At 60.7% G+C, this 17,617-nt stretch overlaps 2 protein-coding genes and 1 pseudogene across 2 annotated transcripts; 2 read left to right on the forward strand and 1 right to left on the reverse strand.

Annotated features, from left to right (window-relative positions):
- Positions 1-353: 353 nt before the first annotated feature.
- LOC113967897 lies at positions 354-8,415 on the forward strand (annotated as a pseudogene).
- A 246-nt stretch (positions 8,416-8,661) lies between these two features.
- On the reverse strand, positions 8,662-14,837 carry ECI1 (enoyl-CoA delta isomerase 1). Its single transcript, XM_027683646.1, has 7 exons — positions 14,761-14,837; positions 14,169-14,297; positions 13,115-13,242; positions 12,438-12,584; positions 11,447-11,568; positions 10,553-10,731; positions 8,662-9,176 (listed from the first exon to the last, which is right to left on the reverse strand). Exons 1-7 carry the CDS (start codon positions 14,801-14,803, stop codon positions 9,010-9,012), a joined length of 915 nt encoding a protein of 304 aa, XP_027539447.1. The 5' UTR covers positions 14,804-14,837; the 3' UTR covers positions 8,662-9,009.
- A 923-nt stretch (positions 14,838-15,760) lies between these two features.
- On the forward strand, positions 15,761-17,277 carry PTX4 (pentraxin 4). Its single transcript, XM_027683921.1, has 2 exons — positions 15,761-15,895; positions 16,021-17,277. Exons 1-2 carry the CDS (start codon positions 15,761-15,763, stop codon positions 17,275-17,277), a joined length of 1,392 nt encoding a protein of 463 aa, XP_027539722.1.
- Positions 17,278-17,617: the final 340 nt, after the last annotated feature.

The following is a 17,617-nucleotide window of genomic DNA, read 5'->3' on the forward strand; positions in this document are numbered from 1 at the left end:
CTCGCCACTGCCACCCACCCCAGACCAGGAGAGGTGTCTGGGCTGAGCACGGTGAATGAGGAAGCGACTGCTCTGTGTCACCATGAAATGGCATTTACTTTTTTGCCAGTGAATTTTCCTCTCTGGCCTCGTGAGTGGTCTGGCCTCCCTCCAGGCAGGATGAGGCCCCACGTGATGGATGTACACAATCCCTGGATCCTGGTGGTTCACTGGAAAACAGATGCCTCCCAGTGAAACCAGTATGGCCAGTGGGATTACTCTGGTCACCTCCACCACCTGTGCCAAAACCCTATCCCAGCCAGGAGGGCTGAGCCCCTCCCTGTCCCTCTGTGCACAGGATGGCAGCCTCCAAGCTGGTGCTGTCCTTGCTGGCTGCAGCTCTCCTGCTGCACGTGGCCACCGCGCTGAAGGTCGGTGCCTTCAACATCAAGGCCTTTGGGGACACCAAGATGTCCAACCAGACCGTGGCAAACATCATTGTCTCTGTGAGTGCAGGGGAGAGGAGCAGGCCTGGACACTCTCTGCTCTCTGGGATGCAGGGACCCTGGGGCAGTGGGACACCAGCTTTCTGTAGGCATCCATCCATCCATCCATCCAAACCTCCCTTCACCCACCCATCTGCTCATCCCTCATCACCATCTCCCACCTCAGGCCATCTCCGCTCTTGCTGATACCCAACCCAGCATGGGCAATGCTTGCTGCTGCCCAGGTTCCTCCCTCGGAGCAGCTGCTGGGATGATGGTAGTAGACAGATGGGTCTGTGTGATCCCAGGGTCCTTCCAAGGCAGAGACCAGCAGAGGAGCCCCCTCCCTGGGACAGCGAGGGAGGTGGGGAGGGGTGTCAGGGGGAGTCCATCCCTTGCTTTGATCCAACACAGCTGCTGTAGGGTCTTTGGGGTCTCTGGTGCAGACCCAGGGAGGGGTGGGAGAGGCCCTGCTGGCCTCCCATTGCCAGCCTGGGAGTCTTCGCAGCCCAGCTGAGGCACCCATGGGTGTCCCATGAGCAGCTCCCGGCCAGGGGAGAGCAGCTCTGAGCTTGTCCCCCCAGATCCTGTCGGAGTATGATATCATCCTGGTGCAGGAAGTCCGGGATGCTGACCTGACCGCCGTGGACAAGCTCATGGACCAGCTCAACAGGTGACCCTGATGGCACAGTGTGGGGGTGACTGCAAATGGGATGCTGGGCTGGATCCCAGCTGGCATCTCACCATGCCAAGGCACCTTGGCTCAGCTGGAGAGAGCCTGATGGGTGCTGGGGAGCACCAGGAGCCTCCTCTCACCCTCTCCACATCTCATCCCCAGTGCTTCTGGGCAGCCTTACAGCTTTTTGGTCAGCATCCCCCTGGGTCGGACCAGCTACAAGGAGCAGTACCTCTTCATCTACAGGTAAGGGATGTCACCAGGGTCCAGTGTCCCCTGTGTCACCCGCTGCCCTCCCCAGCAACCCCCAAAGGGCAATGGGTACCTTTAGGGGTCCTGTCTGTGCCAGGAGCTGTGCTGGGGGCTGCCCTGCTCTCCTCCCTCAGGTCGGACATGGTCTCCGTGCTGGGAAGTTACTACTATGACGATGGCTGCGAGTCCTGTGGGAACGACACCTTCAGCAGGGAGCCCTTCATTGTGAAGTTCTCCTCACCCACCACACGTGAGCAGAGCTGGTATTGGGGGATGCCAGACCTGGCACAGGGTCCCCTCCACTGAGGGCTAAGCCCAGAGCTGTGCCTGCCAACCAGGCTCCACAAGGGTCCTTAAGTGCAGTGGGACCATCTCCCACCCGTGGGTGCCCAGGGGTCCTACATACCTGCCCAGCATGGCTGGCATTGCCTGCTGTTTCCCACCGTGTGCCATCCCCTGTCAATTCCCATCACATCCCATTGTCTGTCATCTCCCACCATGTGTTCTTTTCAGTTGTGTGCCATTTCACATCTCCAGCTGCTTCCCATCGTGTCCCGCATCCCATTATTTGCTACCTCCCATCTTGTGCCATATCCCACCATCTGCTTCCTCCTCTCGGGTGCCATCTCCCTCATGTATCATGTCCCATTGCCTGCCATCCCCCATCCCTGCCGTCTCCCATCATGTCCCATTTCCCACCTTGTCCCATCACCTACCCCATGCCATCACCTCCACCTCCTTAGAACCTCCTCAGGGCAAATACACTCTCCCATCTCTCTCCCACTTCCATCTCCTTCCCAAAACCATGGTGGCTTGGAAAAGCTGACAGGAAACAAGCAGCAAACCCTGTGCAAAGGGATGCAGTTCCCCCACAGGAAATTCCAGTCTGGAGGACACACACACCACCACAAACACCCTTTCCCTGCAGCAGCTTTTCCCAGCTGGTAGCTGGGGCTTGGCCTGGGGTGGTCCCTGGGGTTCCTGCTCCCTTTTCAGTTGCTGCAGCTGAGGTGAGGGCTGACAACCACCTGTGTGGCAGAGGTTCAGGAGTTTGTGTTGGTGCCCCTGCATTCCGAGCCCAGCCATGCAGCGGAAGAGATCGATGCACTCTACGACGTCTACACCGATGTCATCGACAAGTGGGGGACTAATGTAAGGAATGTCAGCAAGCTCAGCTCCTCTCTGAGGGCAGCTGAGTGGGCAAGTGGATGGACTTGTCCCATGGGAGGCCTCTTGTACCCATTAGAGCAGGTGCCACCCCAGCAATCTCCAGGCAGGGAGCTGCAGGGCGTCTCCGCTGCCTTTACAGGGGGCTTGTCCCCATGCACTGCAGTGCCCCTGGGGGGTTTGTTGCCACCCCTTAAGAAATTAGGGAGCTCCTGCTGACCCATAAGGTCCATGGGCAGGGACACAATGCGCTGCCCTGCAGGATATCATCTTCCTGGGTGACTTCAACGCCGACTGCGCCTACGTGACCAGCTCGCGGTGGCCGTCCATCCGCCTGCGCTCCCTGCGCGCCTGCGAGTGGCTCATCCCCAACAGTGCCGACACCACCGTGGCCGACACCGACTGTGCCTACGACCGGTGGGTGCCGTGGCGGGGGGCAGTGGCTGGCACGGGGGGCTGGCGGGCACTAACACCCCCGTGCTGCCCCGGCAGCATCGTCGCCTGCGGCACCGCCCTGCGCCAAGACATCGAGCCCGGCTCCGCCACCGTCAACAACTTCCAGCAGAAATTCCACCTCCAGATCAAGGATGTGAGTGAGGGGCCAGGGCACATGGGCCCACCAGCACTGGGATCCACCCCACCATACCTCCTGGGAGTGTGGGTGGGCTCCTTGTTCCTCGGGGCGCGCCCCAGGGTGGCCCAACCCCAAGTCTTGCACTGAATCAACCCCCCAGACTGAGCAGTTTGGGATATAGTCTAAATTTGGGGGTTGGAGAGGAGTGTTGGGGTCTCAGCCAGCCATCCCAGTGTCTGGATGAGCTCAGGCCCTCTCTGCTCTCTCCTACACCCAGGCTTTGGCCGTCAGTGACCATTTCCCTGTGGAGGTGACCCTGAAAGCCCGCTGAGCCTGTCCCTGTGCCAGTAGCTACCAGGACGTCCCAGTGTGCACCTGAAGCCTTCATGGAAGCCCACATGCCACCAGTGCCAGCCAAGCTATCTCTGCAAGGAGCCACTCTTTTGGATCTTGTGGGAGTGGGATGCTCTCTGCTTCCATTAAAAATGAGCCTCTTCCAGCCTTTGCAACTCTGGAGGGAAGGTCCCTTTAGTCTCCCCAGCAGCCCCTGGCATCCAAGTCCCCCATCTGCTGCCAGGGAGGTCTCTGGGGCTGGGGGACCCTCCTGCCATGGAGAGACCTGGACCCATAGGGTGGCAAGCACTACTTCCCTTTCTTCAGCAAAAGCAGGGACACCAGGAAGAGCCTGGGAAGCTCCAGGCTTTCCAGGGAACAGGATGCTCTTGCCCCCCATCCTGACAGAGCCCGCCTGGCTGCGGGGTGGCTGACAGGACACTGACTGTGAGAGTGGGGGGAGGTGGAGGATGTGAGTCAGTTCCCAGGGGATTTGGTGCTTTCCAGGGGGCTTTTGGGGTTTCGGTGCTGACACAGCACTGAGGGACACTGGACTCACCCCGAGACTGGGTGTGAGGATGCAAAACCTGGTGTCACATGTGAGAGCCCGACAAGTCCCGGCATGGGCTGCTGCCGTCTCCCTGCCTGTCAGAGCCTCCTGATCCTTCATCACCCCGGGGTGATGCTGTGGGCTGGCACGGGGAATGCCACTCCTCCTGGGCTGCTTTGGGTCACCGGTGGGGCTGCTTTGGGTCACCGGTGTGGCTGTTGTGGGTGACAAGTGGGGCTGCTTTGGGTCACCGGTGGGGCTGTTGTGAGTGACTGCCAGGGCTGCTGCAGGGGTGCGCAGCTGGGGCTGGCGGTGCTCACCTGCCTGACCCAAACGCGGGCCATTTCCTCCTCTTCCCTCTAATTACACCGTCTGAATCACCCAATTAAGGTCAGTGCCCTTCACCTCCTGCCTGGCCACTGTGCCCACTCTGTGATCTGGGAGGCCACCCCAGTTGGCTGCAGCCCCCCGAGTCCCACGTGCCCACCCATTCCCACTGGGATGCTCCAGCCCTGTCAAGCCTCCAGGGCTGCCCTTCGCTGTGTCAGCACAGGGGAGGCTGTGCTGGCCCCACCCTGTTGTCTTGTGGGATTTCTGGTTTCCCAATGCGGGAAGGAGCCCACAGTCATGCCAAAACCCCCACGGGGGTGTCCGACTCATCCTGCTTTGCCGGCAACTCCACTGGCAATAAAGCCGCCCATCCTGCTGCCGGGAGGGCAGAGGTGCTGCGCACTTGGCAAGGTAAGGACAGATCCAGGCTCAGCACCTTCAGCTGTGAATCGGGAGGGACTGGGATGAGCTGGGATGAGGAGCTGCTCCTTACCCTAACAGTGGAGGCTGTGGCGAAGTTTAAGGACATGGAACAGCCTGGGGTGCCGGCAGTGGTGGCTGGGGCTGGTGGGTGATGGAGAAATTCCGGCGGGTGATCCTGGGAGCTGGAGGAAGTGGATTCACTGTGGTGGGATGGGATTTATCTTCTCTGGGACCAGCGAGCTGTCAAACTGCCTGTGCCAGCTCCATGGGCTGCTCGAGGCAGTGCCCATCATGACATGCTGTTGTACAGCAGGACTGAGGAAGGATGTCCTTTCATTTTTCTACCCCAAATCCAAAGGAGTTTTCCAAGTTCGGCTCCCATCTCTGCGACTCAGCATCCCTCCCTGCAGGATGGGGACTGTGACTCTGGCATTGTCCCTGCTGGCTGTGGCTCTCCTGTGCCCGGCTACTGCCACCCTGCGTGTGGGTGCCTTCAACATCCAGGCCTTCGGTGACACCAAGATGTCCAACAAGGAGGTGGCAGAGATCATCATCAACGTGAGTGCAGCCAGCACAACGTGGGGACAGGCTGGGCACTGGGACAGCCACAAACGTGGCTCCTGTGCCAAGGACATGTGGCTGAGGATGGGATGGCATCCCAGTGCTGCTGATGCCCTGAGTGGATGAAGGCTTGGTGGGGACCATGGTAGGGCATCAGACACAGCCACAGGTCCCTCTGAACCCCCCATGGGAACATCTGCCCCGGGACCGAGGGACACGTGGGTCCCCACCCAGCACCATGCCGGAGTGCCTGGCTGGGAGGTGGGTGGGAGACTGGTCCTGAGCTGGCAGCAGGTTCCCTCCCACCATCGCTGTCCCCCTTGGCCTCGCAGATCCTGCGCCGCTACGACGTGGTGCTGGTGCAGGAGGTGCGCGACTCCGACCTCAGCGCTGTCACCGAGCTCATGGAGCAGCTCAACAGGTACGAGCGGGGCTGGGGCTGGGACGGCAGCATGTGCAGGGAAAGCCAAGCTGCCTGAGCAATAAAAGGCAAAAAAAAAATGGTCAGCCATCGGCAGAGAGGTTGTTTTTGGGAAGGGGAATAGGAGAAAAGTGCTGGGGCACTGAGCAAAAAAAGCCGCTCTAAATAATCTGGTGAGGGGAACGGGGATACAAGTGGTACAAATCCCTTCTGAAAGCTGTAACCCCACCCGAGCATGCAGGATGGAAAGGAACTACAGTTCTGGCAAGCTCCATCTCCAAAATCCACCAGAACAGGGCAGAGGCGAGAGGGGGGGATGAAGTGGGTGGGGAAAGGCAGACCCTGCACCCCAAGACCCTGTGAGTGGCAGAAGGACCCTGGGACGGACCCAGTGGTGGATGATACTCTGAGGTAAGTGGCTGTGGCACCCCAGGAGGAAGAGGGGCTGCTGGGGTGGGCTAAAACTGGCCACAGCAGGGCGGCAGCCCCTCCACTGGCTGGGTGCTGACCCTATTTTAAGAAAGGGCACGGCTCGGGACCAGGAGGAAGCTGCTGCCACTGTGTTGAAAGCTGGGAGTGCTCCCAAGCAGGTCCGCCCAGCCCGTGTCCTCACCCCTTCGGTGTCCCCTCCAGGACGGCCACAAAGCAGCCGGGGCAGGGAGGGTGACGCCGGGCGCTGCAGGGCCCCAGGCTGCTCACTGACCTAATTCAGCCCTGCTGCAAAGGGAGGTGAGGAGCGTCCCTGCAGAGAAAGGGGTGACAGGAGCCACCCCGCATCCTGCTGTGCCCAAGGAGCCACCCCGGGGTGGGACACAGGGGGGTTCAGAGCCACCACACCCCACGTCACCTCACGGCCAGAGCACAGTGACCCACAGGGACAGCAGAGCAGGACTGGCTGGTGCCAACCCCACGGCTGCCCAGCTCCTGGACGTACCAAGGCTAACCCAGGATGGTACCAGCTATGTCACTGGTGGCAGCCACATCACCATCCTGCCTCTGCATCTCCACAGTGTGTCCAAGTCCCCATATGACTACGAGATCAGTGGCCCCCTGGGACGGGAGAGCTACAAGGAGATGTACCTCTTCATCTACAGGTAACAGGGCTGGGAGTGCTGCTGCCTGTGCCACGGCACCACAGGGCCACCAGCACCATGGAGGGGACACAGAGGCCGTGCTGAGCCCCAGGGTAACCAACCCTTTGCTCCCACAGGACAGATGTCGTGTCTGTGGTGGACACCTACCAGTACAAGGACCGCCAGGACGTCTTCAGCCGGGAGCCGTTCATCCTGAGGGTCTCAGCGCCCCGCACCAGTAAGCAGGGGACAAGTGGCCCTGAGTAGTGGCATTGGGTGGCTGTGGGGCTGATGTTCCTCTCCCCTGGCAGAGGTGGAGGAGTTTGTGCTGGTACCCCTGCACTCAGCCCCACACGATGCCGTCGCCGAGATCGACGCGCTCTACGACATCTACCTGGACATCGTCAACAAGTGGGGGACTGACGTGAGTGTCACAGCACTGGGGGTGGCACCAGGGGTGGGCACTGAGACTGTTTGACCCCCATTGGGTTCCTGCTCCAAGCCAAGTGCAGCTGGTGCAGGGCTGGTGGGATGGAGACCTTGTTTCTGCCCTGTCACGAGGGATTCCCAGGCACCCAGGACTGACCCCCACCAGAGGGCTGGTGTCAGAGACAGCCCCATTCCCAGACCATGAGCCTCTCTATCTACCCCACTGCAGAACATCATGTTCCTGGGTGACTTCAACGCCGACTGTGCCTACGTCCAGCCCAGTGACTGGTCGTCCATCCGCCTGCGCACCAGCGACGTCTTCAAGTGGCTGATCCCCGACAGCACCGACACCACCGTGGGCAAGTCAGACTGTGCCTATGACAGGTGAGCACCACCCCCATGGCACTGCCACCCCCCTCCCCAGCACCCCCTGCCCACCCTGCCCTACCACTGGCTGAGTGCAGGGGCAGGAGTTGGACCCGCCCTCCACATCTCCCTGGCAGGATCGTGGTGTGTGGGGCCAAGCTGAAGAGAAGCATCGTGTCCAATTCAGCTGCTATCTACAATTTCCAGAGTGCTTTCCAGCTGGACCAGGAGGAGGTGAGCCAGGATCACAAACCCGGGGATCTAACAGGCACCAAAGCTGAGCTGGCCCAGGCTGCAGGGCTGCCATCATCTGTTCAGGGGGCTCAGGGTGACAAGGAACCCAAGGTGGAAAACAGGAGGGGGAATTTGGGGTCACTGTCTCAGATTTGGGATTTGTCCCCATGGGGATGAGAAGAGATGCATGGGGTTTTTCATGGTCGTCCATGGGCAGGTGCAGGCGAGACTCCAGAGTAAGAGGCAATGCTGGCACAGAGCCCTCAAGTGAGACATGAGGGTCTCAGAGGGCAGGTGCCCTCCTGCCATTGCCCACCACAGACCACGCTTGGGCCTCTCCGTGAGAGGTGCCAAAACTGGAGCCCTGTGTGTCGAGTATCTCAGGGTTCAGAACACTGTGATCCCCTCCAGGAGGCAGAAGGTTCTGGCAGAGCTATGGACTGCCCTGCAGCCCCACTGGCACGGTGAGGGGTGAGGGACTCACACCTCCTCCCCTCTCGCCCTCCTCCAGGCCCTGGCAGTCAGCGACCACTACCCGGTCGAGGTGAAGCTCACAGCCTGAGCTCCTCCTGCAGCTGCAGACCACGATTCCAGCTCCAGCTCCCACCACCGACCCCTGTGAAGGCACCCCCTGCAGCCCCATCCACGAGCCCTGTGCGTGGGCTGTTCTGGATCCTGGTCTGGAGAAGGGTGACAGCCAGCCATGCCCAGACCCCCCAGCTCAGGGCAGAGCTCCCTCAGCCCACCACGAACCAGAGCCTGGGGACAGGCCACCAGCCAGGACACTGCGACCATGGGGAACGAAGCATCCATCTCCTACCTCACTGAAGATTTATTGACACATCTCATTTCATGATTAACTGTTGGAGAGGAGGGAGGACATCCAAGGACCGGTGGGCTCAGGCCACAGCGTGTGGAGACCCTCTCCCTGTCCATCCCTTGGGGGGGCTGAGCAGGCTTCCCCTGCTCTCAGGGAAGGCAGCAGTGGTGTCAGGCACTCTACAGGACAAAGGGAATTGCTGAGGCAGTCATGGGAGCAGTGGCACGCCACCAATTGCTGGCACTGCAGACGGCTTTGCTGTGAAATCCTACAGCCACTGCAGCGTTTCAGAGGCTGACTCGACCTCCCAGGACCTGCCCCAGGGCAGCTGGACCCTCAGCTCTTCTTCTTCTTCAGCATCTCCATGTACATGCGAAGTGACTTCTGGATGGACTCTTTTGAGATGAAGTTGATGAAGTACTTGATGTCTTCCTCCCGGTGAGAGACCAGCCGGTCCAGCACCGCCTTCCTCATCATGGACTTGGTGAGCTGGCGGGCATGGTCTGTGGAGAGGACAGTGAGGATGAGGAGCACGCCCTGTCCTCAGCCCTGACCAGCTCCCAGGCTGCCACCACGTGCAGGTGCAAAGGGGAGGGATCCCACAGCAAAGGGTTCTTTGAACCAGCAGGGAAAGGTGAAGGAAAATCCCACTGTCTGGAAGCTGAACTGGATAAATTCTCAAACAATAAATTATGACTGTACTGCTCAGTGGGGAAATGACTTATCTACTGGCACAGATGAGGTGCACTTCCTCTTCTTTGTGCCCTCCAGAGCCCAGCCTCTTCCCAATACCCCCTCCCAATACACACCCCCAGGCTCAGAACAGCAGTAACCGAACAAAATTCCTTGTTGTTTGAAACTGCTCTGGCTCTAAGCTCCCCCAAACCAACCCCTTCAACCTGTGGCATGACAGTCTGCTCCTCCCAAACACATTGCAAAAAAAGACAGCAGCACTGTCCCCTCAAGCTCATCCCTGGGCCTGTGCCATTCCACAAGGATACGTGGATGCTGCTGGAGCTGACTGAGGCCTCAAGCACCTCACACACGCACAGCCAGATGCGGTGATGGGGCAGCACATCTGTGCAACAGATGTTTTATGCACACCCTCAGTTTAGTTCAGCTGTGATTGTGAAATGATGACTGGCCCCTCAGTACACTGGGAACCCCAGATGGCTCCAGTGCCTGTGTGCTACAGACACCTCCTCCTGCACAGACTCCTGGCTCTGATTCAGGGGACAGGTCTGCACAGTGCCTCCTAGAAGTCAGGGGAGGGCACAGCTGAGACATGCTCACTGAGGGGTGAGGTGTCACTCTGCCACCAGGACAGCAGGGGACAGACGTGGTCTGGGATGGGACAGCTCAGATCTGGTCCTGGCTGGCAGAGAGCCCTCTCCCAGCCCAGGAACCATGTGCCGCAGTCATGGAGCAGCCCAAACACACAGGATGCCTGTGCTGTCTGTCTGTCCTCACACCTCCATCACTGCCATCCCCAGCTTAGCAGAGTGCCAAGAGTTGATCCAGACAATGAAAGCAGACTGGCAGCCATCCAGTTGCTCTCACCCAGCCTGTTCCCTCAACTCCATGGCAGCTTTTCTGGGCTAACACCTCCACTGACAGACACGCTCAGTTTGTATCTGGAGCTCAGGCACCTCCAGATTGACTCAGCAGGGCTGGCAGGGCGAGCTGAGCTGGAGCCACGTGCCCTGCACACCCAGCAGAGTGCCCAAGGCTTCCAGGACCGCTGTGCTCAGCTCTCCCACTTCCCAGCCATCCACACCTTCCCTTTCAATGGAAACTGTTACACAGCTCCCAGATACCAGCCCTGGCATCTGTCCTTCCCATTCGGATCAGATCCCTTCCTCCTCTGCCAGAGGTTTACCAGGAAGGGCCAGCCACTGTGCCATGGTGGCCGAAGCCTTTTCCAGGAGCTTCTCCTCTGGCACCAGTTCATCCACCAGGCCAAGCTTGAGGGCCTCGGGTGCAGGGTGGAGGGAGCCCAGCTGCAGGGAGCGCTCAGCGATCCGGTGTCCCACAACATTCACAAACGTTTCCTTAAACCTGGAGAAGATGGGAGGGAAAGCCATGGTGAGGGAAAGGAACACCCAGGGGCAGCTCACCCAGACACTGGAGCTGAGAGCACCCTGGTCCCACTCCCCAGGCTTGGGGCTCTGAACAGCAGCTGCAGGCTCAGCCACACCAAGAAAATCATGTGAGAAGAGCCATTTTTGGCAGTACCCCAACAGAGTTCACTCTCCCCTCCATGAGAGCTCCTCACTTGCCCCTCAATGCACAGGTCCCAGCTGTACCCACTTGCTGTGACATGGGCAAACTTGGTGTGAAAGCTCCTTTCCAATAGTACATTTACATGCTCTTAGGGCAACCAAGGGCCTCAGTATGTCACTGTCCCTATGCTCTCAGAGATCTCCACACCACGGGATTTTGCAGGTACACACCATGTACCCTGAGAAAAGCATATTCCCATGCTGAGCCTCACCAGTGAGAACCCCCAGCACCAGTTTTAGAGTTGACTGCAGGGTCAGAACTGAGGTCCTTGCTGGTTAAGGACATGAGAACGTTCTGCAACCTGAAAGCTTTTCAGATACCTGCAGGACAGGACAGAAATGAGGTGCCATCTCCTGCAGCTGCATCTACCTGATCACTGGCACACAACCTACACCTCCATGACATGTTAAACTGCCTAATTAACTCCTTGAAGATGAATTCTTTTTTAGAGACCTACACATGGCCCTAGAAGCAGGAGGCACTGGCCTACCAGAAGGGAGCCACAATGCCCAGCTGGGCTTCGTTCAGGCCGATGCTGAATTTGGGGTTCTCTGCCATGATCCTGTAGTCACACGACAGGGCGACGAGGCAGCCTCCTGCTGGGCTGTTCCCCTGGCAGACAGAAGGATGGAGTGAGTCTAGGACATGGTTACAAATATCCCCCACCTTCACTGATCCCTCCAGAGTAGGGAAGACACAAGGTGACAGAGCAGATGTCACCTAAATTTCTGATCACCTGATCCGAAACAGCCCTAAAGAAGATCTCTGAGAGGTTATCAGGGTTTCATTGAATCACAGAATGGTTTGGGTTGGAAGGAACCTTAAAGCCCATCTTATTCCAACCCCCCTGCCATGGGCAGGGACACCTTCCACTAGACCAGGTTGCTCAGAGCTCCATCCAACCTGGCCTTGGACACTTCCAGGGATGGGGCAGCCCAAACTTCTCTGAGCAACCTGTGCCAGGGCCTCACCACCCTCCCACGGGAGGATTCCCTTCCATTTGTGACCATCTTTGCCATGGCTTGGTGCTGCTCAGCCCTGCTCAGGATGCCCGTGGGAAGACCCAGCTGCCTTCAAAGATGGGCTGTGGACAGACACCACCGGGAGCTGCCAGGGCAGCACCGCACTGGAAAATGAAAAGAAGACACCAAACATGTAACGACCCATCCACGGACATCGAGATTCCAACAGCACTTCCCTGTTGGCCAAGAACCACAGCTGGAGGAGCAAAACCTGGTGGAAGTGCTGAAATGCTGCTATACCCCAGCAGTGTCTGCAGCTTACACGGTGCCTGCAGCATCCCACGCTTCCGCACCTTCCCACATCCCACACACTGACAGACACGAATTTCGCCCAAACACCCCAACAAACACATTTTTTGGATTTGTTTCAGCCTGATTTTTTGGCTGTCCCTGCCCACGTGGTGCAAACAAGCCACAGCAGGTGACAGGTGACAAGGGAGGTGGGCCCAAAGGACATACATTGACTGCAGCGACCGTGACCATGTTGGAGCCGTAGAGTCGCAGCCACAACTCCTGCACAGCTCTCCAGAACTCTCCATAGTGCTCCACGTTCTTCCCACACATTTCCGTGATGTCCAGGCCAGAGGAGAATATTTTGGGGATAGCCTGGAGTTGGAAAAATACAGACATCACTTAGAGTCACTGTCACCCTTTAGCCCTCGGTGTGGCAGCTTGAGGAAAGTGATAATTATATGTGATATGAGGGTCTTTTGGGGTTCTGAAAATATCTCCCCAGTGCTCCCACAGCCTGGATCATCCCACCACCACGGCCTGCAGTGCTGGGACTCTGCCTGCAGCATGATTTCTCATTGTCAGGGTCCCTGTGTGGGTACAATCAGCCCCACAGCACAAAACCTGCCCTGTCTCATTCCCAGGCACCACCTTGTCCCCACACCATCCCTGAAAATAAACACTGGCATCTCCTCCAGGAGATCTCACAGGATGTGTCAGGTTGGCAGACGAGCAGATTTGATTTGCACGACAAATGACAACACTTGGTTGTTGTTGTTCTGCCAGAAAAGGGCACAGAAAGAAGATCACAGCCCTTCCAAGAGCCAATCAGAGCTGTCTCTGGGCCCTCCCATCCCAGTGACCAGTGACCCAAGAGATCAAACATGAGCAAGGACAACACCTACCGATGTAATGATCACACCCCGGCAGGCACGGTCATTCTCCAGCTTCTCCAGGCTTATGGAAAACTCAGTGAGGAAGTCCAGGCTCAGGCTGTTCACTGGGGGGCTTTTGAACTTCATCATGGCTACGCCTGTGCCAGGGTAAACATAGAGATATCAGACACCCCACCACAGCAGCACACACTGCCCTGGCCAGGGCAGTTTCACCTGCCTCCCTGTTTCCCTGCTCACCTGATTGTGTCTTCCCACTCCTGGCTCTTTAAAAAGCTCCCAGAGCTGCAGGGCCAAGGGCAAGGTCTTGCTTTTGCCCAGTGAGCCAGGCTCACTCAGCCAGTGATGGACCTGGAGCACGGATCAGGACATGTGTGATGACAACACACGTGTCCCAAAGACCAGCCACCTTCGGGGTCATGCTGCTCAACACTTCCCTTCTCTCTGGGCTCAACAGATAAGGTTGAACCTGCATGTTTGTCCCAGCAAACAGTCTTGCCCAGGGGATCACACACCTGACTGAGCCTGCCAGCACCATGGGAAGGGCTCTGAGCCCTTGTCCCCTCCCAAAAAACCCTACCCTGCCCCAAAAGGTCCTTCCCAAATGCTTAGTTTGGGTGCTGTAGCCATTCCCAGGATGGGGACAGCGTGAGGACACACCCAGGGGCCTGAAGGCAGGAGCTGTGAAGCCGCAAGAAGAGGCACCTTTGTTCAGAGCAGGGACTGTGGTCTCGTGAGAGCTATTCCTGGTAGCAGAAATTCCCAACAGCTGTTCCCTGAAGAAGCACTGTCACTCTACCAGGTGCCCAAAGCAGGAACCCCACAGAGGGGACAGTGACAGCCAGGGCTGGCCTGTGGCACCCCAGCAGCACCAGCCACCTGAAGTGCCCATGACCAGCAAGGCTCCTGATCCCAAACACTTGACTCCAAGGGTCCCAAGCAGCTGCAGCTGGAATACCTGGGGCTTTGGTGGCTTTCCACACCCAGAGCCACACGGGACAGGGATGGCAGTGCCCCTGCCTGTGCCCCATGATGCCCATGGGTCAAGGGTGACACACCACCGTACCTGAGCTCTCGTCCAGCTCCACCTGGATCTTGTTGTTGCTGAAGGCACGACATGGGGCGAGTGGGAGCCCGGGGGGCTGCCGGGGAGCCCTGTCCCATGATGGGGGCCGGCAGCACAGGGGCAGCACACCTGGGGGACAGAGACAGGTAGGGACAGGCAGGGCACAGCCCCCACGGGTGTGGGGCGTGCTCCCCAAAACTGCTCTGCATGGACAAGGTGGGACATGGGGACACCCTGACACGCTGAGGGGGGATAGAGGGACACTCCAACCCACAACAGGGGACACGAGGGACACCCTGGCACACTGAGAGAGGATACAGGGACACCCCATCCCATGATGGGGGATATGGGGAACACCCTGACCCACTGAAGGAGGATGTAGGAGCACCCCAACCCAGAGCAGGGGACACGTGGGACACCCCGGCCCACTGAAGGAGGGTGTGGGGACACCCCAAACCCGCGGCAGGGGGACACGTGGGGCACCCACGGAGTGAGAGCAGGGGGTACCCTGGCGGCGCGGGGGCGCACAGGGGGGTGTCGGGGCCAGGCCGAGCCCGAGGCAGGGCCCGGGCGGGGCGCGGTCCGGGCGCACCTGAGCGGGCGATCCGCCGGGCCAGGATCGGCGCCGCCGCCATCTTCTGCCGCGGCTCAAGGGTACGGGGCGGGGCAGGGGGCGGGGCGGGGGCGGGGCCGCCCCGCCCGCGGGACACGGCCCGGCGGGGCCACGCTCGAGGGGACCCGCGCTCGCGAAGCCCCGCCCATTGGCTGAAAGCCCCGCCCATTGGCTGAGAGCCCCGCCCATTGGCTGAAGGCCCCGCCCACGGTCGGTGCTGCTGCGCGCACGTGCTGCCGCCCCGTGGTGGCCCTGCCCGTACTGCCCGCACTGACTGCGCTGCCTGCACTTATTGTACTGACTGCACTGCCTATTCTGCCTGCACTGACCGCACTGACTGCACTGCCCACCCTGCCTGTACTGACTGACTGCGCTGCCCACCCTGCCTGTACTGCCCATACAGACTGCACAGACACCACCGCCCTGCCTGCACTGCCTGCACTGACTTACTGCACTGCCTGCATTGCCCTGTCTGCGCTGACTGTACAGACTGCACTGCCTGCCCAGATTGCACTGCGTGCATTGCTCTGCCTACACCGTTCTGTCCTACACTGCCTGCCCACCTGCCTTGTCTTGCCTGCCCTGCCCACACTGTCTGCACTGCTCTGCCTGCACTGCCCTACCGCGCCAGCACTGCCTGCACCATTCTACCTCTGTCCTGCCTGCACTGCCGTTCCTGCCTGCCCGTCCCCCCTGCCCTGCATCCAGCCATGTGCACAGGGTCCCTACACACCTTCCCTCACCCCACAGCCGAGCAGCTCCTGCCTGTCCTCTGCCCGGGACGCCGGAGCCCCGGGAGCTCTGGGTCGGGGCCAGCCGCCCCCGCAGAGCGCTGGCCCGGGGCCGGGGGCTGGGAGCCCCGGTGCTGGGCCGTGCCAGCGGTGGCTGCAGATCTCATTATGGTGGGGGCTGCCCCGGGGGGGCACCACGGGGGCCAGGGCCGGCCGTGCCGGGCAGGCAGAAAGCGTCCGGCAGCGGGATGGCAGGGATGGCACTGCTTCTCTGCCTGATCCTCGCTGTCACCCTGCAGGGTGGCCTGACCCAGGCGCCAGGACCCCTGGCCCGCCCCGGCCCCGGCCCCCTGATCCTGCGGCTGCGGCGCCTGGAGGAGCAGGTGGGTGCAGGGGAGGGGAGGTGGTGCTGCCCAGCCTGTGCCAGGGGGGCACTCAGCATTTTGGGTTGGGCAGGGACCCGGCACGGGGATGTGGGCTCACTCCACCTCATCCCACTCCCTTGCAGTTTCTCCGGCTCCAGGAGGTGACGCTGAGCCATCTCCAGAGCATCGCCAGCAACTACAACATCTCCTACAACATCGACGGGCGCTTCCAGGCGCTGGCGGAGCAGGCGGAGGCGGCTGTCGCTGCCCGGGCCGCCCTGGGTGCCGAGCTGGCCCGGCTGGCCACCACCGGCCGGCGGCTGCACCGCCGGCTGAAGCGGCTGGAGGGGACAGTGGGTGCCCTGAGCCCCCTGCACCGCCCGGCCACCCACCCACCGGGTGCACCGGTGGAGGCTGGCACTAAGCCACACGGCCTTCTGGACACTGCCCAGAGCCGGGACAGCCACCTGGAGCAGGAGCCATGGCGCCAGGCTGTCCCCAGCACCCCCAGCCCTCGGCGCCCAAAGACGAGGCGGCGGCAGCAGCGCCGGCAGGAGGAAGAGCACTGGCTGCCGGCTGATGCCAGGCCTGGTGGAGCACCCACGGAACATGCAGAGACCCCTCGTGATGCAGCACTAGCACCTCAGCCCACGGCACCGGTGCTCCCCACCGTGACCACGGTCCCCCGAGAGCAGCCCCCAGCCCGAGAGCAGCCAGGGGAGGGCAGGTACGGTCTCCTTTCCTCGCTGCCCACCTCCCCCGCCTGCCGCACCGGTGCCGTGCTGCTCTTCCCCAACACCTCCGCCGGGCACGGGGCTGTCCTGGCGCTGGGGCCACACCGGGGGCTGCGGGCACTGTCACTCTGCTCCTGGCTGGCCACCCCAGCTCCCCGCCTCGGTGCCCTCCTCTCCTACTCCACCCAGTTGGGCCGCAGCGAGCTGGCCGTGCGTGGCCATGGTGGGGATTTCCCCGGCTCCGCACGCTTCATCCTGGGGGACGGGCAGTTCCGGGAGCTCCCGGTGCAGCCGCTCCTGGATGGCGAGTGGCACCACCTGTGCCTCACCTGGTCCTCCGGCCAAGGCCGGTACCGCTTCTACGTGGACAGGCGGCTGCTGGCCGCCGGCTCCGGCTTCCAGCAGGGCTACGAAATTCCCGCTGGGGGCTCGCTGGTGCTGGGCTGGGAGCAAGACGGCCCCAGCAGGGACTTGGGCAGTGCGGGAGCTTTTATGGGTCACCTGGCTGGTTTCGCTCTCTGGAGACGGGCTCTCCTGCCCGGGGAGGTGGCCAGAATGGCGACCGGGCGGGGGCTACCCCGCGGCCCCCTCCTCACGCTGGGCGATGCCTCACTGCAGGGCGGGGTGCGGAGGGTGGCGTGTCCCTGCCTCCAGCACTGCCTGTGATGAGCCTGGCAGCAGGAATGGTGCCGGCTCCCAGCGGCCACGGCTGGCTCATGGTGCTGATGCCGAGCTGGATCCTCCCGGGGTGATGGGACACGCGGCAGAGAGGACATCCCAGGATCGGGACCGCCGGAGTTGGGGCAAAGGGAAAGGGGCCTTGGCAGCCCGTATGGCACAAGTGGGACCAAAGCAGGAGGTCGCCTGCTCCTAGAGGATGTACAGCCCATCCTTCCTATTAAAATGCTCCCGACAGTGGAGAAACCTCACTTATTTCTGCCCTGGTCTTCACTGTAGCGCTCGGTGCCACTCAGAGCCCGGCAGGAGCCGGAGCCCAGGCTGGGTC

Source organism: Neopelma chrysocephalum, unplaced genomic scaffold, assembly GCF_003984885.1.
Source record: "Neopelma chrysocephalum unplaced genomic scaffold, ASM398488v2 Primary Assembly neopelma1_65, whole genome shotgun sequence".
In the NCBI taxonomy this organism is placed as follows: domain Eukaryota; kingdom Metazoa; phylum Chordata; class Aves; order Passeriformes; family Pipridae; genus Neopelma; species Neopelma chrysocephalum.